General features: G+C 40.3%; 1 protein-coding gene across 3 annotated transcripts in view; it reads right to left on the reverse strand.

Moving 5' to 3' along the window:
• The window catches only part of STARD3NL (STARD3 N-terminal like), a 183,978-nt gene that overhangs the window by 22,921 nt on the left and 140,119 nt on the right, over positions 1–20,938 (reverse strand). For all 3 annotated transcript variants that reach the window (XM_085607453.1, XM_085607456.1, XM_085607457.1), the window contains one exon: positions 8,509–8,589. In XM_085607453.1, the coding sequence (XP_085463579.1) occupies positions 8,528–8,589 (62 nt within the window). In that variant the 3' untranslated portion in view covers positions 8,509–8,527. The remainder of the gene's footprint in view (positions 1–8,508; positions 8,590–20,938) is intronic.

A 20,938-nucleotide genomic window follows, 5' to 3' on the forward strand; every position in this document is an offset into this window, starting at 1 on the left:
AAATAGCTATGCCCTCTTCCCAGTCTCATTATCCTTTTCTATTGCATTGATATGTCGCCTTTACCTGGAGTTTAAGTTCGGTGCACATTTCTAGAACTTCAAGTGTTTGAGTGTAAAAAACAACCCTCATGTGGATGTGGTCAGCACTTGTTAAGATGGTAAAACCCTATAAGCCTATGGCCTGATAGGCCACAATCTAACTTTAAAACTATTAGAATATACTCTCTTTTTCAAACTGTGGCAAGTGTAGGAAATGTGTATGTGCTGTACCAAGCCCAAAGATGCTTTGCTCTTGCGCTAATATAATGAACTGAGTCAAGGAAGACAGTCACCTACGCACTCATCATCAGCAGACTGGACTATAGAAATGCACTCTACGCCGGCATCAACAAGTCCCTACTCCACAAACTCCAGACAATACAGAACACCGCCGCCAGACTCGTCCTCGGCATCTCCCAACACGAACACATCAGTCAACACCTACAAAGTCTCCACTGGCTCCCCGTGGAGAAAAGAGTCACTTTCAAAATCCTCACTCACGCCTACAAATGCCTACACAACAACGGACCCAAATACCTCAACAACAGAATAAACTTCCACGTACCCAAAAGAAACCTCCGATCTTCCAACCTCGCACTGGCCGAAACCCTGCATATCCACAGAGCCAGAGCAGGCTGAAGATCCTTCTCTCACATTGCAGCCAAAACCTGGAACGAGCTACCGGCAGACATCAGACGCGCCCCCTCCCCAAACACCTTCAGGAAGACCCTCAAGACCTGGCTCTTTGGCTAAACAAATCTGCGGACCCCCCCTCAGAACTTTGTGTGTTTCAATGCAAATATCTCTTACATAAATGTGGTTGGCACTTGTAAAGAAGAGGCTATCAATATTGTATCTTCCATTCTACAATGTAACTGTAAATGTTACAAAGTTACATGAGCATTCTTCTACAGCTGCAGCAACAAATTGTCTCTGGGCTCATTTACTAGCCTCAGATTCACTCATGTGTGAGAAGCTAAATACCAATTCATTCTGCAACAAAATGAGTTTGGTTACAAATGTTTTAAAATAAAAACTACTTGTTTTGGAAAAGTAAGAACCTTAAACCTGAACAGTAAAAATGCACAGGACCAAACTGAGAACAGTAAAAATGGACTGACCCACCCTTCTTGGATATCAGGACACTATATTAAACTTAACCTGCATTATATTAAAACCTTTAAACGAGGTTTCATATAAGATTATATGGCTAAATACCTAGCATACGGATCAGCGTTAATGGGACATGAAACCAGGATTTACAGGACAGCAGGATTCAATCTTCTGTAGGCAACATCAACTGTGACCTGGAGAGCTCAAAAGGACATATTGGGCATGGTTAACAAAGGGCCTCCACACTCGTGGTGCAATCTCCACAATGAGTTTTCTTAGGAGTGCTGAGGCCCTTTGTGAATCAGGTCCATTGTTTACTGATCTGAAAGCAGCACCTGGACTGATCCTATTCATGATTAGGCTTTAGAGGACCCTACACTAGTGACTGACACTAAAGTCTTCTGGGTAGATCATGGGCAGAAATTTTCCAATAGCTGACACATATTAGTGATTAGCTGATGAACCCACAACTGAGAAGCTTGTGGGATTACCCCAAGATTGTTGAAAAACCATGTTTCTATTAAAAAATGCTGTTTTTGGCTTTGGTTAAATTTGATGATTTAGAGACTGGAAGTGGAGCATCAATGTTATATTTTGAAACGAAGGCACCTGTGGTTAGATGTTATCGATATTCAAGATCATATTATTGTTGATTTTGACAAGTTGTTCTACTTGTAGGATATCGAGTTAGAAGCATGGTCCAGCGACCTCGGGAATGTATGCAAGAACTAATCTGCATAGACCGGTGTCCATTTTCTTTTCCTATGTTTCTGCTACACCATTTCTTTGGAAGCACTGGCTCATCCTGATACTGATGCATCATGATGTCAGAACTTTTAAATCAGCACTGTTCTTCAAAAAGGGGGCACATTTATCTATGGTGCATTTTTTGTTGCACAATGTAGTCAGCATGCATGGGTAAGGTGATGTAGAGAATTCACAGCACCAAGAATAACAGTAGCCTGAACTAATATTAGCACTTTTATTTTAGATTTGTCTTGATTACTTTCATATTCTGTTAGGCTTTGGTGTATATTGAACACATGAATATTTTAAGTGTTTTAACAGTTATTTTATCTATGTAGATGCATTAGATCACAGAACAAAATATAGATTGTAAAACATTTCTTAGTGGTGAGTGAGTAGCGCCCTCTCATAACTACTGATAGTATCTTCTGTAGAAATTATTTGCTGTACCTCGAAAGTAGGAAAATTACTTTGATATTCTAAATAATTAACAACATTGAATTAGTGGCAACTTTACCCACAAGTGTGGAGGAGTGGAATCAGATGTGTTATTTAATAAAACTTCATAAATGGTTTTATTTTTACACAGATACGTTTTACTCAGGAAGACCTAAATGCACTTGGGTTGTTTGTGCTCATATTCAGGCAAGATGTAGTCTACCACTTCAGGCTGAAGTGACCATTTAGAGGATTGGGCCAAGACTGATTTGCATATGGTTGGCTGTAATGGCACAGACAAGCTAGAAAGCAATGAAATGGGGTTTGCCTGGAGTAATTAGTGATGGCTCATTTTAATTAAGACATTGTTACCTTTGTGCAGTCCAAATGAGTGACCTCAAGGATCGTGGGTATGTTTAATTGGAGCTTTTTGCTTGCTGTACCTTTGAGACTCTCGTGATACCTCACCAATGATCCCCATGAGGTCCAACAGATATTGAATGTTGTTTAATTTTCTGTTAAGAAGAGATATGGCCTGGTAGTTTCAACTCAGCTTTTCCTTTTGGCACAGCCACAAAACAAATTTTGATGTGATATATCCCGGTTTACCACAGCAAACTAAAAAAGGTGACCTCGCTTACGACAGAGTATTTTCCAGTGGTTGTGATGTATTCTAACATTAACATCCATCACTTTGGGTATTTTAAAAACTGTTTGAGCCACATTAAAAATATCCAGTTTGATGGCAAATTTAAAAAAGATATTAAGGTTTGATAAATCCCAAGAAATATTTTCAAGACGATTCATGAGTTAATCGAAGACACAGATCAAATGAATGTCCTCAAATTATGAATTGATAGCAACAGCCACAGGAAGAGAGAAAGCATTAAACGTGAGTAAGAGGGAAAGCATGAAATGTGAGTAGGCGAGAGAGCATGATTTCAGTTTATGTTAGTGCCCCTTGTGTTGAAGGGGGTTCTTGAAGAAAGGAACCTGTGTAGTTGGAGATGGTGCTGAGTGCTCCACACTTTTCGAAGAAGGCTGTCCAAGAGCGGCTCACATGGACAACTTGCATTGCTGATAAGTCTCTTCAAGAACTGGTTATAGCAGGAGATTCATTTACTGTATTTATTCAAGTAATATTTATATATGTGTGCATGGTGCTTAAACAAGAAACTTAATTACCTCACGGATCTGTTCCAGGCCATCCAATTGGTTCTTATATATTCCGTTCAAGCCTAGTTGACCTTCTGCTGCGATAACAGGATTATACATGAGGTGAGGTGTGGGAGGGATATTCAATGCATGGATAGGCCTTTCCAGAGATTTATGGTTTGGATGGAGACATTTCAGTTCCATCTGCCTATGAATTTTGATGGAGGTGAGCCAAATGAGAATCTCAGAGTAGAGGGGTGTGCTAATTAGGCATTTGCAAGCAACACAGAGTATTTTGTACAGTAAGTCAGTATATTTACCTTAGCACAAGTGCATGGTTCCATTTTGCTGCCTGTTTTGAGCCACAGGAATGTGTTTTCTACTTTCTTTTTCTGCCTAACTGGTGTTCTAGGTGGTTCTGGGAAGGCAACAGAAGTTGTGTGTGCATCTACTTGGCAATGATTGAGAGGCCTAAGATGCCTTCAAGGGATTGTGGTACATTGTAAGAGAGGCTTGTTCTGAGTTATGTCAGCTGAAAGAGGACTCATCAGAAACAGTACTTGCAGAGTTGCAACTCCAGAAGTAGCCCCCAAGATTTCAGATTAATGTGGTAAAGGTCAAGAATTAGCTGGTGACATGAGCTGTGTGCATGAAAGTGTAAACGTGTAGCATTTATAAGGTGCCTAGAATGGGATACATTTAAACTGGATGAGATCAAGTGCACTTTTTCTCATGATACTTTAAAGATATCCAGTACTTTGGATAAAAGTAGTCGAAGTGGCCAGTGTGTTAACTGACACATGATTTCTGGGAATCACTGGTGTAATAATGGAAGGTGGACTTGGAAGTGAGCACATATATGCATACTGAGAACATGATGGACTGGTGAGACGTAGAGAAGAATAGGGTTTTCATCCATTGTTTAGTTGTTTAGGAAGCATCAGACCCCATAGTGGACTAACATCTCTTGATGAGTGTGCTTCGGGTCACTCTGTCTAAGGAAAGATATATTTTCATCAGCCTCACTATTTTTTAATTCACTGGGAGAGCACCTTTTGACTCTATCTTGATCGGTTACGATGTTTTTTGTACAAAGAATTAAGACCTAGATGGTGAGATGCCTCTAAACTCCAAATGCCCCACTTTGTATTGTTCATGATCACTAAATTATCACAAATATCTACACACATTGAAATAATGAGCACAATACTACAACAATACAGTATGGAAATGTTTGAAAGGTTAAGCAATGCTTGCTAATATAATGATTGAAAATGCTAACTGATTACGATCAACACAGTATAAAACTGAGAACAGCAATCCTTCAGCCAAAAGTGAAATACTTTTTTTTAAATGTGTAACCTTTACCATTCTCAACCCTATAGATAATAAACATCTAAAAACAAGCATACACAAATCAAATATGACAATAAATCCTTATGAATTGTACCCAATAACTTGAGCTGGCAGAAAACATTTTTTTATTGCATGCTAAGAAGACTGCAGTGCAAATTGCAAATGCCAATGATCTGCTTGGATAACAAAAGGTGGACCGGATGACAGTAAAATATTACAAATGAACCAGAACCTGCTGTGAGAATACCAGCCTGCCCGTCATTTCAAATATGAAGTTGTTTGTGATGTGAAAGGTAAGAGACACAGTAAGACAATGACTGAATGGGCTGCAATCCGTAAATCACAATTGTCGTAACATCCCTAAGTCAGACTCCCTCTTGAGCACAGGTCCACATTCAAGCCTGTCATTATCTTTCCCAGAGCCTGTGAAAGTATGATTTCATATAAATAATGACTTTGTTATCATATATGGTGACACAAGTCATCTACAAGCAATGGGATATCTATGTTTCAAGGTTTGACAGCAGATATGTAAGATAAACATGTAGTTCGAGTTGATGTTTTTCATCATGCTGATTCAGACCGGTTTTATCTCGGATTATTGGAAAGTTCCCTAATATAGGTTAAAAGCGAGTGGTCTATCCCATATAAATACCTTAGATTGACCAATGAATTTGAGAGGTCTTTGCCCCAGGTTATCACGAGAGGTCCTGCAAAAATTTAGTAGCAGCAATTCTTATTCCAGGAGACAATACAAGATGAGAGGAGCTCAGTCTAGCTGATTGTGTGTTTTCCATCCAAGGTAACACTCTCTCCCAGCTGAAGTCTGACAACTGCAGCTAATCTGAACAGGTATGCAGTGCACTGGGCCCCAAGAAACTCTAGAGGAAAGTTTGCTATTTCATACTCTCTTAGTGTAGTGCACAGAAGTAGCTTAAGGGTGGTAGGCTTTTAGGAACATTCTAATTATGTTAGAACAATTGCTCTCACTGATAGTAACATGCATAAATGCTGATTTAATTATATGCTGCGTGCTTATTCCTGATGTACTAGGCACCAGGATGAGACTGTTGAAATAAAATAATTATGAATGTATGACGTATCTTTTCTTAGTGCAGTGTTTGATTGGCCCATTCTAAAGGTTGAAATTGAGTTTCAATTAACCATGTATCCATGAACCCTTTACAGGACTGTTACTAACCCAGAAAGCACAGAGACCATATCACCAGGTATGCTCAGTGGGTGTGTGGGGCTACACTAACCCGGACTCCCCTGTTCAAGCAATGGTGCACGGAACTCAGTCCCTGCACCTATGGGTAGGAAAGCCACATGTAGACCTTGGTTATCAAAACAAAGGTCTAAATATGGACACCTGTTCTGAATGGCCAATGACAGTCCATCAGATCTGCTGAAAAAGAAGGTTCTTACAGGAATTCTGACTAGCTGCCCTCAAGCAATAAGAAAGGGTGTCTGTGGTTAAACCCAACTGAAGGTTTAAGCAGGCCATTCACAAAAGCAATGGACAACATGCATGTTCCCATAATGTTGTTGGAGGATTTGACAACCCAAACACAGGATTTCTTTATGTTTTTATGGGAGGAACCCTCCCTTTCTTCTTTATTCCCCGAGAAACGGATTTAGGCTTTTTGTTGGCACCAATGCCCTCCATGGATGAACTAAAAAAGAAAAGAGATTTCACCCATTTTGCTTTTCTGTAAACAATTTCAGCACCCCTAACAATAACCTGCAAAACAAAGGGACAGAGTCTCAATGTTCAGAAAGTGGGTTTACTGGGTTCAGGAAGGCACATTTACCTCCTGGGTTTACAAAGGTGTTGGTGATTTAAAATAATAGGGAATTATGACGACCTCGGGTCCTTGAAACTCCAGGTCAGTGGCTACTCAGTTAAGTGGGGGGAACCAACCTTGATGATGAAGGGGGAAGGGAACAGTTTGACTTCCAGACACTAAGTGGTTGCCTCAGACTGCGTAGGTCTGGGTAGATGGCAAACCAACTCGAAGGTGGCAACAGCAATAGAAGAAGAGAAATTATAAAAATTGGTGCAGCGAAAGTGTGTGCTCAACAGTGGGAGTCACCACCCAGCTTCCCAGTGCAAGTAGCAGTATGTTTCTTATGCAGCACTTCTCTAGCATTGAGAGGAAGCTAAGGAGGGTTTAAAAGAGTTAAGAGTTCCTCCTTGGGTTAGGTGGCTATTTCAATGAAGACAATATCAGCAGCAACAGTAGGGGCCTTCTGGCTTTTCCCTAGCAAGGAGAAAACAGTCTGCACAAATCTCTACCTTTGGGAAGTACCAAGAACATTAGGCCCATACAGTTGTGTGTCCAAGATGTGTTTAAATAAACTGGAGTGTAGCATAAGTTTGTAGATGCGCATTCAGGTAGCAGGTGGGCCATTACCTCCAGCCAATCACTGTCTGTGAGACTTCTACATCTAAATGCTCTACTAAATCAGGCTGGGGAAGAGACTGGAGAGAGGCCTCTCTAAAAGTCTTCTTCCAAGAGTGCTTTCCATGGGTCATTCACTACATCTGTGCAGACAACCAGGTAGACCATCCTATTTTCTTTAAACAGGCCTGAAATAACCAGGACAGCAAAATTAAGTGAGGAATAGGGTTGCCCTCAGTGGGAAGATTTCGTTCTTCATAATGCAGCAATCAATCTCGCAAAAATAAAAGCTTGCAGATAGCAATTGATATTGCTAATGGCAGGTGCACCAACAGCGTTCTCAAAGCATTTACAATGCAGACATTTTCTGAAGATCACAAACAGTACTGTAAAAAGTTATGCTCGTAATTTTGGAGAACATCACACTCTAAAATAAAATAAAACGGATGAAGGTGTCCTCATCTGCCCCAAGGACGTAATTTTCCTGTGGAGGCCGGTAGGCAGCTTCTTGTGTGCGTCTAATGCACCCAAAAACATAAGCTGCCACCAAGCGGAGCCAAGTACAGAAGGTCAAGGGAGGAAACCCTCTTCAGACCGCAGGCTGACGCGACCAATAGTGTGTCTCCCCACTCAAAGCACACACAAGCGATGTTCCTCAGCACCAAGACATGGGACAGTCCAGTACCTTAGGAAGAACAGAGACTATGACACAGCTGCATGGGTTGTCTGGTATCTTCGTCCTTACACTTAGTTTTGATGGACCATGCCCATCTCCCTACTGTTAATCACCAGTACCAATAACAGTGAAAAAATCACTTGTGAAAATGCCACAATTATGAAGACATGAGACATGATATGTATTTTCAACAATATATTTTCTTTGTAAATTTTATTTTGTGTGTCAATACATGAAACAAAAAATAAAGTAATAGTAGATTCATTGGCTGGAGGAGAGAACTGCATCAAAGTAAACAATCAGACCGATTTATGGGTTGTTGTATAAATTATATACACGTCACCAAGGCTGAACTGCGAAAGCACCCTCTTTTCGATATTAAGTAGTGATGGATGGTGCTCCTAGCATCACAGCTACTTCATCCATGTAGCACTACTTTTTTAATTGGATCCGCATGCAGTTTTGGAGGTAAGCAACTTGTTTTTATTTGTTGATGTTAATTGAAACAAGTCTCAATAACTTACACATTTATTTAATATCACGAAACAACTCGTATTAATTTCCTCTGCCATGTCTCACCTGTTTTTCTATCACTTGGCTACACAGTAGGCTGTGCATTGTCCTCAATTTCTTCGGGAGATTCGTCGTCCTCATCAGAACCTGTAAAACCAGCACGAAAGAATGTCAAATAGCAAGATCTTACCACACTGATGAAGTTGTGATGCTTAAAGGCACGTACCTTCAGTTTTGTAAGGAGCATTGAGGTATACAGTTTAGCTGCTTTCCACAGGAGTAGTTCTGGAATGTTAGGATTAAAAGTTGGGACAGTTGGCAGGACTACTCGAAAGCATTGTAGTACCTCCAGCTTACTTTCTAATAAACTCATTCCTTACCTGAATGCTGCGAGTTCTTCTCTACAAATTTGGTGACAAGGATGGGATTTGACATGCACTGACACATCCAGCCGTCCATGGGTGGGCATCCACACAAGAATAGAGAGGAAGCAGAACACAGCTTGGAAGCCACCGGATGCTGACGGAAAATAAGAGAGAGAATACTTCTGAGCCCAATTGGTTTGCTCTCTGTACGGTCAGGTTGGCCCCAGCATTGTGGAGGCAAGATTTTGTTTTTTTGTGTGGCCTGTCGTTGCTCGTCGGAATGAGCGTGGCTTGCCATTACTAGCACAGCACGCCTGACAAGTCCACTTCGGATGCCTCTTGGACTCCACTGTATCCACAAACAGTGATGTTCTAGAGTAACTGATGTCTGCAAGTGACACCGTCGACGCTGAGTGACGGACGCAGCGGCAGTGTCATTTCGAATTGGGGTGAACATCCACGGTCACCTCACGTCCTCTGAATAACATAACTGCCGGAGCCTCCGAAGCACTGGGATTGTTTTCTTTACACATCTATTGGTGATGCGCACACCCTTTCTCGAACTTTCTGTAGTTGACTTCAACTCTGCAGTGGGTCGGTGATGCACACACCCTTCTTTGGATGGACTGCTTAAGTTCAAGTTATTTTGTGCATATTTACGGTGATACGCATACCTTTGGCAAGTAATAATTCTGCTGTACCTGTTTAGCATTGCGTTTTATCCAGTGCTGGGGGGACCAGTGCTGGCCCACTGAGTCATAAGCTTTGAGTAAGTTATAATTTCAACAGTTACCTGTAAAGGCCTAGGGCCTCATTATATGAATATTGTGAGTGTACAAACCAAAGGTTGACTATGCCTTTTCATCCTCATGACGGTGAGCCCCAAATGAAATGGCCTGACTGGAAGAATTATTTCCTGAACTACATCTCTGCCATTGAAGAAGGAAATGGGGAAGAATTTACCCCTACGAGGAAGAAAAAAATATTGTTGCATAGTTTGGGTCCCAAAGGCTTACGAGTTTATAGTCAGCTGAAAAAAAAAGCTGACACTGAATATAGATATTGACATGTTTGAGGATGCGCTGGAAGATTTAGACTGATCCTACCAACCAACTGTCTGCGTGGCCATAGACAGATAAACATTTTTACAATGAAAGCAAACTAAGATGGAAACAGTTGAGCATTACGTGGCTGCGCTCAATACATTAGCGATATCGTAGTAGTTTGGCTCTTTGCAAGATGAACTTGTCAGGGACCAAATCATTATGCATTCAATTAATACTAGTGTTCAGGAGAAATTGTGGGTGTGGGGTGATGCTCTGCTAAATGAGATAACAGGAAGCAGAGTCAGTGTGCAAAATCACAAATATAAATGGAACTGAGACAAAGAATGGGAAGCAATCTGGGAAGAGTTTTGTGTTGAATCAAAATGACAAGTCTAAGAATAATAAACGTCCCGCCTGTTTCAGATGCAGTAATAGGGGCGATTTGGCCAGAGATATGAATTGCCTGGCAATAAAGATCCAAATATTCTTACTGTGAAAGTGCTGGCCTTTTTGCTAAAGTCTGCAGAAAAAAGAATGGTTGTGACGCTGTGAAGTGTGTGATGGAAAATCCTGACAGGGAGCAGGAAGCCGAAAATTAGTCGTTATGTGATAACGGCATCCTAAGCATTGATGATGCCGTTCTAGAGATTAATGGGACTGCTAAAAAGAAACCCTCATTAGAGTGCCTATTGGTGGAGTAGACCTACAATTTGTGGCAGATTTGGGGTCACCGTAAACTATTGTGCAGTGCTGTGTGTGCGAAGGCAAGTTTGCGAGTGCCCTGGGTAATCAAAGAATTCTTCCTCTTGATGTGCACCCAGTTACCTTCAATGTGGAAAGAATTCCTATGGTCGGATACAGATCCGTAACATTTGAATTTAGAGGCAGTACATCTCAAGGGGAGTTGTATGTAGCAGAAAAGGGGCCTTCTGTTTCGGGTTGGATGGATCAACGGGCCCTAGGTGTCACTCTGGACCCCAACAGGGTAGACCAAGTCTTGTTAGGGAAACCAGTGATTCCAATGGAAGATGAAATGCTGAAACAGTTTCTTAATGTGTTTTCTGGAACTGTAGGGAAACTAAGTGGGTTCATGCACAAGATTGTGTTAAAGGAAGGTGTCGTGCCAATATGCCATAAAGTGAGGAACATACCCATGAGTGAGAGAGAAGGTGTGGTAGAAGAATTGGATGAGTTAGAAAAGAATGGGATTATTGAACCATTGGAAAGTGCAGAGTGGTTGGCACCCTTAGTAGTGGCTCGGAAATCCAATGTGCATATAAGGTTATGCATTGATCTGAGAGATCTTAACAAATCATTGTAACAGATAAATCCCCACTTCCTTGGATAAATGAACTTTTGTCTAAAACTAAGGGGGTCAAGTAGTTTTCCATGATTGGTCTATCTGCTACTTCTAATCAGATTCCACTGCACCAATCGAGCAGACGTTTGAGCTCATTCATCACACCCTTTGGGTGTTATATACTCGTGCACATGCCTTTCAGTCTGGTGTCAGCAGCTGCCGTATTCCAGCATCTGATGAATTTGTTATTTAAGGATCTGGAGGTTATGACATATTTCCAATAAGATATACTAGTTATGGGAAAGCATCTGGAGGTTCAGACATATTTCCAATATGATATACTAGTTATGGGAAGAGACAAACAAGAACATGATTACAAGTTGAAAAATTAACAGCTAAGGGGTTTACTGCTGAATTGAGGAAGTGCATGTTCGTCTTGAGGTCTGTGACGTATCTTGGAAATGAAGTAGGTAGAGAAGGCATTTCTCAAGAAAAATTAATTATTGAGTCTATCGGCAGCGCCCCAGCACCAACTTCTAAGGAGGAAGTTAGGTTGTTCATCAGGTTAGCAGAATGTTATTATAAGTTTGTGAGAAATTTCAATATGAAAATATATGGATTGAGACAATTTATTGAAAGAATGGCAAGAGTTCAAATGGTGTGTGGAATTGCATAGAGACTTTGAAGTCTGTACAGCTGTCCCATTATAAGGGTTTGATGTGTGTGCACATAGTGGGGTGACTGTGAATGCTAGTGGAAAGGGACTAGGCCCTGTGTTCGCACAGAATTTGAACATAGGAACTGAATGTACTGTAGTGTAGGTTTCTCGCTCTTTGTCCCCTGCAGAAGAAATGTTCTCTGTTTCAAGAAGGTGATGTTAGCTGTAGTGGGGACCATGGAGAAATTTAGGCATGCCTCGGATCACTAGAATGACTCTTTTAATCAATCTCCGTTACCTTGAGTGAACATTTTGGTAGTAACTGGGATGAGTATACTGTTCCAATGATCAATGAGAACAATGAGGGGATTGTAGGTGACGATTGGGTTTCTAGCTATGATGAAGATGGGTTTTTGAAGATGGTGAAACAATTCATCATGAAGGGTTGAACTGACAAAAATAAATCACATGAAAAGTGCAGGAAATTTGGGGAGATCAAACATTAATTATCCTTGTGCGACACTGGATTCATTTTGAGAGGTGACAGAGTGGTACACCCCCACCCCCTAATGGTTTAAGGAAAAAGACTTTGAAAATCAATCATGAGGGACATTTAGGAATAGTCAATTAAAGAGAAGAATGAAATCTTCATTTGGGGGTCTGGCGTAGATGCTGATGCGGAAAAGTTTGTGAAGGCCTGTCCATTTTGTGCTAACTTTGACAGAGCCAAGTCAGTCTTCCGACCCTCTCTGGGCAGTACCAAGTGTCCAGATTCCCTGGGAGGAACTGAGTGTTGATGTTTTAGGACCCATTTTTGACTTGTGGGGAGTACCTAAATATGTAATTGTTCTTATAGATCAGTACTCCAAATGGCTAGAATATGAAGTGTGTGTCAAAGTGGACACACATACAGTAGTCTCCATGGTAGAAAGGATTTTCTTGAGGGAGGGGATTCCCAAATCCTTGTTAAGTGACAATGGACCAAAGTTTACTGCTGACAAATTGGTCAAGTTTTATCCAGGAATAGTATTAGATGGAAGCACACCCCAATTTATCATCTCACTGGGAATGGAGCAATAGAACGGTTCAACAGAGTGATCATGGGCAGTGTGCAAGATACCATCAAAGCTGGCCTAGATTGTGAGAAGGAGCTATGAAACACGGTTAAGGTGTACAGAATCATCCCAACCTTGACGGGTTAAAGCCCTTTGAGGATTTTAAGGGGTAGAGAACCCTTTACCAAGGACAACACTGCTTGGATTAACATAAATGGCCACCCTCTGTGGTCAAAGGTACCTTGTTGAGGGTGCAAGGAGTGTACAAGGAGCACTACAATAAGAGACATCGTGTGAAATATGTATACTTGGTGACAGGTGACTGGGTAAGGGTCAACCTTGGTATTAAGACTAAGAAAGGTTGCAGCAAATTCTGACGGCCATTTCAAGTGAAGGAAGTTTACTCAAAGTCAGCGCTGTTAAGTGATTGGAAGATTTGCCAAATTAGGAGGATGCCAAGAATGTAATAAAGTCTTGTCTCGGAAACGTGATGTAAATGTCAATGAAGACACCACAAAATGCAATTAGTGGTTGTGGGAAGAAGATGAACATACTTCGAGTTGTCCTAGGTTGTCTGAAAATTCAGAGGTATGTGGTGTGGAAAGTGTACTCAGCAATGAGTGTAACAAAGTTGGGAATGTCTCAGTGGGAGAACACTTGTTGGAAGGGTTTGCTCAGTCAAGAGTTTAGGAAATAGATGAGGATGTACCTGCAGAACCTAGGGTCTCTAGCTTCTCCACTCGCGTACCTGCTGAACTCGGAGTCTCAGGAGTCTGCACTCGTGTGTGGAGATTTACAGTCTTGCCATAAAAGAATCAAGATTTTGTAATGTTTTGATATTACAAGGACTTCTGTACAGTTGTTTTACTAACCTTTCTGTTGTTTAATTTATTTACTTTAGTAATGTGCAATATTGTTTTTCATTCTATCCCTTGTTCTTTGTATTATCTTTGATTATATATTTGTACTTTTATTCTATTTTTATTTGTACTATCAAGAGGGGGAGGGGTGGTATTCAGGTTAGCTGGTTGCCACAGGAGCAGTATTGGAATGTTAGGGTTAGACGTTGGACAGTTGGCAGGATTACTGGAAGGTATTGTAGTGCCTCCCGCTTGCTCTCTAATAAACCTATTTCTTAACTGACTGTTGTGAGCCCTTGTCTACAAGCATTTAACTGTATTCCCTCAATATGTGATTTTGAACATGAAGGTGAAAGACTGCTAGGTGATTCCAAATATGAATATAGGCACTCATCTAAATTGAGTCACACAAGGATAATATTTTCATCCTTCATTCAATGATTCACTCATGCCACTGTCAGCACAGTATGTACTGCATGACTCCACTGAAATCCAATAGAAGTGGAAATGACTAGGCACTAGTTTCTATACCTGTGCTTGATGTACAAGTTAACAGGTTACAACTTGGTACGATAATTTGAAATCATACAATAATACTAGAATCACTTTTTATGTCTTTGTATCTTAGATACTCAACTAATCAGGTGTGCAATCAAGCCAGCAGAGGGCAGCATAATGCCCATGAACAAGTAAGATGAATCAAGACTAGCTAAGCACAGAAATCTAAACAAATGATTTCCATCTTAAAAGGATGCTGGATAAACTATTAGCTAAGTAAAATCGCAATTAATTAGGAAAAGGTAAACTAATCCATTCGATGTGATATACTTTACATCAACTTACACAAATTGGGAAATCCCTATGCGGTTGCCATACATACACAGCTATGCTAATTGTATGTTATAAAGTCAACAAAGCTGTTCTAGATCTCTGAATGGATTCCAGCACAACGGTCAATGGATTACGTACTATTTTGCTCATATCTCATTTCAAAAGTGGGCCGAGAACTTATTGAATGATGGAGGAGAATCCACTTATAGTGCCCTCTCTATATGGTAGGTAATCTTGGCAATAACAAATCATATAAGGCAGAGATGCGACTTTCTCCTTGTAAAACAAGTAATGACTGAACAAAATTACCAATGACAAGAGCACACTGATTAGGACACTGCCAGAGGACAGGTGACTAACATCAGGGGACTGAACGGATTGCCATTGTGCTGCACTTGAAGACTGTCCATTACTACCTTTTATGATATAAGACCTATAAAGTGCTGCGACACCAAGAGGTCTGTGTATAAACAGGAGGTATATAGAACATTCTGACAGTACAAAATCACTTGCTCAGAATGTTTTAGCCCTCAAGAAGCCCTAAAGGGACGAAATGAGCTGGCTTTCTGTTTGGTTACAATCGAATGGATTACTTGTATGAAGCATGAAACAATAATGATTTGATTATAAACAGTATCAAGGACAATCTCTTATTTTCCTCAAGGAACTATAAAGAATGGATAATGATGCTTACCATGATGTCATAATTACATTTCAGACAGGTGTGTGCATTTAGAGGGTTGAGCACCTTTTTATTTTACTAAACAAAACTAGACCTGGTTTCTGATGTGTAGGCAGTTAAAATCTCTTTGGGTGATGATGTCAGAGATGAAAATACTGGTTTTACTCCTGTAACAAAATTCAATATAACCACTGTAGTACAAGAAAAGGTGCATTCACATAATTTCACAGTGATTCTGAAATGATGTTTACCTTTTTTCATTGACCAGGATAGGGTGTTGTCAATAAAATGTTTAATTCAAGGGTTGTTCCATTAAGCATTCGAAAACAGTAGGTTACATTTTGCTATCCTGGCAGTGGATGTATAACCACAGGGATGTGATGGTCAGTGTGGCCCACATTGTCAGTGCCCTAATTGGTTAGGACATGCCAGGACTGCTCTGAGCCCTGACCAAGAAAAATAATGAAACTAAACCAGTTTCCAATGAGTCCCCAGACTTCTGTTCTTTGCTGGATAAAAAAAAAAAACAATATCTGCTTGCAAGGTCCACACTGGAGCGACAATGTCATCACAAGTTCCTTTTGTGATAGAGGTCAAAGCATAACAGTAGGTATCATTTTTAGGTTTCGCCTGTACATCGCTTGCTCTGTGCTGGTGAAATCTATTATATTCAATATATCTTAAAAGAGGCTTATATCCTGCCTTCACTTCTTATTTGTCCATGTTCTTGTCACTTTACTTTTCCTTCGTTTTTATTAGTTGTGGTGTCTTTTTTCCGTGGTGCTTCTCTGATCAGTGTCCCATGGCCCAATTACTCATTCTCATCAGCGAAGCGCTGGAATTAGACTCATACTTTTGCCTATACTTTTGAAGAAGTATTTTCATGCCACCATGCACTGCTACATTTCTTTCTTTCTTCGACACTTTCATTATTTCATTTTGCCTTTATTTAACTTTCCCTAGCTGCAGCATCTGTTTGCGTGCTGGATCGGACTTCTAACTTATGTTCGCATATTTATGCTGATAGATATGATGAATTATTTTCGTGCCAGAATGAACAGCTACATTTCTTTCTCCGACACTTTCATTATTTCATTTGCCCTTTATTTTACTTTTCCCTGACTGCACACATTTGTTTGGGTGCTGATTTGCATAGGTTTCTTCTTTGCCCTCTCACCCACTACCTCTCTGTGTTGCTTACAACCCCCCAATGTCCTTCTGCCCTTCCCGCCATTCTTACTTGTTTGTGATATGCTGCTCTACAGTACAAACTCAGACATATCTTGGGATGAAAAGGAAAGTGCTGTATTGCCTCTAATAAAAGAGAAGGCTACTGCAGCCTGAAAGGCGGTGTTTTAAGCTTTGACCGTACAACACAAATGATGGACTTTCATGGTCACTGTGATAAAACTGTCAATGCGTTCTTCGCCAAGGGTGCATTTGCTCACAATTTGTTGGAAGCCTCAGCTTACCGAGGCTTGTCACGACCCGTGGTGCAGTTCAGAATGTTTGCTTTGATGCTATTCGTGAGAAGGCTGCTGACTGGTGCCTGTTCACTGATCAAGAGTTCCACAGTGGGAATTCGAGGGACGAGAATATACTGAAGTAATGGCAGCAAAACAGACTAAAGCCTGCTGATGGCCGATCCAGAGACTATGAAAAGGCCTGCAGCTTTAGAAAGGACATGCCTGGTGTGGAAACTACATGCTACATTAGGTCTTTCTTCACATCCCTGTTCACATCCTCTGCTGACCGACTCTTTTGACCACACCTACAGCGTCTTAACTTTGGAGGGTGCAAGTTACACTCAACTAACACAAAAAAACATACAGAGCTCCAATCTCTGTCGATCGCTATACATTATTCTGTCCCCTCTCAGGATGATTAGCAGACGGCGAGACTCGAACTGCGCTACTGTATAACATGCTATGTAGCACATTACACACCATACATAAAGCGAGATGGGCCCGGCCCCCTTCCACCTCTCAGCGTTAGTGGCTGTGATTTCGCACAGTCTGACCTGGGCCAAGAGAGCACGGCTCTGTATACATTTGTAAACCAAGCCGGTGATGGAGTGTAAAAGTTTAATGATGTTTGCCTCTATCAATTCTCACCATTAAATGAGATTTACAACAATTATTTTTGATAAAAATTTGCAAAGTGGGTGAAGACGGAAAAAAACATGAGATTTTCTACTGCATCGCAAAAGCATGCAAAGTGTTCTGGAACATGGAAGTGTGAAAGACGTAAATAAAGAGAGAGAAAAGGTTATTTGCCTATGCGATGTAATCGTGTGTTTCAGAAAATAAACATGATTAACCAAAAAAATGTGCTGCTGATAAATGTGACAGATAAAACGAATGCTTACGTAATGACACCCTTGAAACGATTAAAATGTTTAGTTTAAAGATGCTTGAAAATATGAAGATTTGTAGTTTTACCTTAAGCATTATACAATACAAATGTGAATAACAAAAGTGACAAGCATATTAATCTGTTTTGTAAATAAAAAGTGAGAGATATTATTTTCTTTTTTTTAGTAGTACCTAACATATTGACATGTAACATCTGAAGAAAAGAATAGTGAGTGAATTAACTAAGAAAACTGATTTATTCATATTAATGTGTGTTATCATTAGGTGAAAGTGAATCAGCATGTTTTCATGCAGGCCGCAAATGCTTCCGTTTCCTCGTTCGAAAAGCAGAATCTAGCTGAAGTAGTCATTTCAAACGCTATGAGAACTTTTCATGAAGTTTCTTTCATATGCTTACGAACAATAGTCTCTTTTCTGATCCAGCAACACTTTTGACAGAAATGTATCAATACAATTGCAAACCCAGAGAGGGCATCTGGGAACGGACAGACAGTGAACAAAGTGAATTTTCTTCCTTCCGAGGAAAGGATGAAATTATAATGTTGTAGAAATCAATGATTTTACAAAAGGATTACTTAATGCTTCCGGATTTCTTAGTGAGGTACTGATCACACCATGAGCAGCCCACTGTGGACAACTAATGGAAACCATATCGTAAGATGGAAAGGGTACTATGTGGGCGTAAACTGAGAACTTTTGGAAGTATAATTGCCCCCTTGGAGGAGGAGTTGGGCTGGTTGCCATTTTCAATTCTCCTGCCTGGCATGCGGTCAGACTGAACTCTGACTTTCATTTCTATGCCAAACTTATTTGAACAGAACTTTAAGATCTGACTTTAACCTGTGCTTTGCTGTCTGGTAAAGTGTGCAGGAACAAATCTTCGGCTGAAGGGTTTATACACTCATTCCGGTGCCTCCTTACGCTTTGACTCTGCATATTTGGTTTGTATAACCTAAATGTTGAAACATGATTTTTCCCTTGTTCTCTCTCTTTTCTTTACCCTAGGTAAACAGCAAATGTTCATTTTTTTAAATCTGTATGACACTGTGTGACTAATTGTACTAAATGATTTCTATTAAATTGAATCTTAAATGTGAATTATGTTCTTGACCATTCAAATTGAGGTTTAGATAAATGATTTACATGAGCAAACATGATCGTATTTGGGTCATTCTTGGCGTGAACCTTCTTGTTGTACGTCTTATCATTATAGTGTCTACAAAAATGGCTGTCTATTGTTAGCATGAATTTGGCATTTTCTTATTCCAGGTACTCATAAGGAACTGCCTCATGTTCTCTAATTATCAAAGTCGTTGTTAGCTCACATAAAAGGCCAAATTCCCGTTTGCAACCGCAAAAACAGTCGTACATCTGCCCCATAACCCAGAAAGCGAGAAATACCCATGAGAGGTTTGCTGAGGTAGCACAAAAATATGGAGTGGATGTAGAAAAGTCTAAGGCTTTACAGAAAACCAATTGATTAGATTTTAGGACAAAGATTTGGAGAGTCTGAATTCCTCTGGAAAAAGACTGCAAATTAAAGAGTGAATAACAATCCTGAAGCGATGGGGGGAGATAGAAAGATGGGAAGGCAGATGGGCTAAAAAGAAAGAAGATACCACAGTGGTTTTGTCTCTTTATCCAATGATGGAAAAGGAAATGAATGAGGCAGATGCATTAGCTTTTACTATGAGAGAAGTCCCTGGAGGAGGGTATGTACATATCTCTTGGAGTAGACAGGACATATTGTCCTTTACAAATGATTTCCCCGAGGTTGAGGGAAAAACAGCTGAGTGGTATAAGCAAGTGGAAAGATTTGTGAAGGTTTCAAAGGTCTTGTTAAAAGATTTGGATGCTTTGTTCGATATCGTGGTTCTTACATTTTTGTGGGTGGAATGTAAGATTGCAGTCGATTGGCTTGAAACAGAATATGCTAGAGATCCAAAAACCGGCACGCCAGCGACAGAAGTGAATAAAAAATACAATCAGGTCATTAAATATATGAAAGGAAATATTTTGTTGAAAGAAACAGATTGGGTAAACATAGCTAGGACTACTCAGAAACTAAAAGAATCAGTACATGCCTATCATGAGAGACTTCTGCAGGCATTCAAACAGTAAAGTGCAAATGAAAATGTGTCAGAGAAGATATGGGACATTTTGTGTATCGATTTGTTTATGCTTTGAGGCCTGAGATTAGTGCTAGGATTCAGCAGCATTTGATTTGTTGGCAGAGCAGGTCAATAGAGGACATAGTGCATTATGCAAAGTATTGTAGAGATGACATCGAGATGCTAAATAAGAAATTGAAAGAGAAGTTGATGTCGGCATAGATGAGGGCAGCAAAGAAAGGATCTGTGGGTTTTGTTTCAGATTTTACAGGCATGATACAGGGAAATGGTCAGACTTCCACTGGAATGAAGGTTGTGATGGTAAATCCCTTACCAAATTTGATGCCACAAGGAAGGGGACGTGGATCAAACAGAGTCATTGAAAAAGTCTTTCCCTTGTCACAGTTGCAGCAAGTTTGGGCATTGGAAACAAGAGTTTAAGTCCAATTTGGCTAATCAGGTAAATGAACAAGCAATTGTGACAGGTGCAGATGGATTGATTCAATAACAGGTGACCAGTGATTTGTTAAATCAGTCAACATTAAATGTAAGGGGTCAGAATCAGAAATTGCCTCAAGCTTCTATGCAAAATTTGAATGGACAAGTACAGAAATACAATGTGAATATACCAATGATTAAGCAAATCCAAATGTACAAGTGGCTTCACAATATTTATTACAGATGGATGACAGTGACTCTGATACTCCCAATGACGGTGCCTGAGCGGGGAGGAGGAATGCGTGCTTGGGGCATCCTTAGAGGTAGATCAGAATGGTCCCTATGTGGACGGCAAGGTAAATGGAACACCTATTTCATTCCTTGTAGATACTGGTGCTACCCGATCCACTGTGAGAACTGTGAAAATTCGCAACCTACCCTTCTCGGGAGAAACAATCCAAGTAGTCGGAGTGTCGATTCAATTAATTCCAATCCCAGTGACAGAACCAGTGCAAGTACAGATTTGAACATTTGAAGATATGCATAGGTTTGTGGTGTGTAACACTAGTCCAGTGAATCTGTTGGGGAGAGATTTATTGTGCAAAATGAATTGCTCAATTTATTGTACACCCAAAGGAATAGAATTTCATACCAAAGATGAGGATGTTGTGTTTAAAATGGCTAGCCAAAAGCCAGAAATAAAGAGTTTGTATCCCTTATTCACCGAAAATTATTTTCCTCCAGTGTTGAAAAAGATGGTCCTACCTGAAGTGTG

Source organism: Triturus cristatus, chromosome 5_2 (genome assembly GCF_964204655.1).
Source record: "Triturus cristatus chromosome 5_2, aTriCri1.1, whole genome shotgun sequence".
Taxonomy (NCBI): Eukaryota; Metazoa; Chordata; class Amphibia; order Caudata; family Salamandridae; genus Triturus; species Triturus cristatus.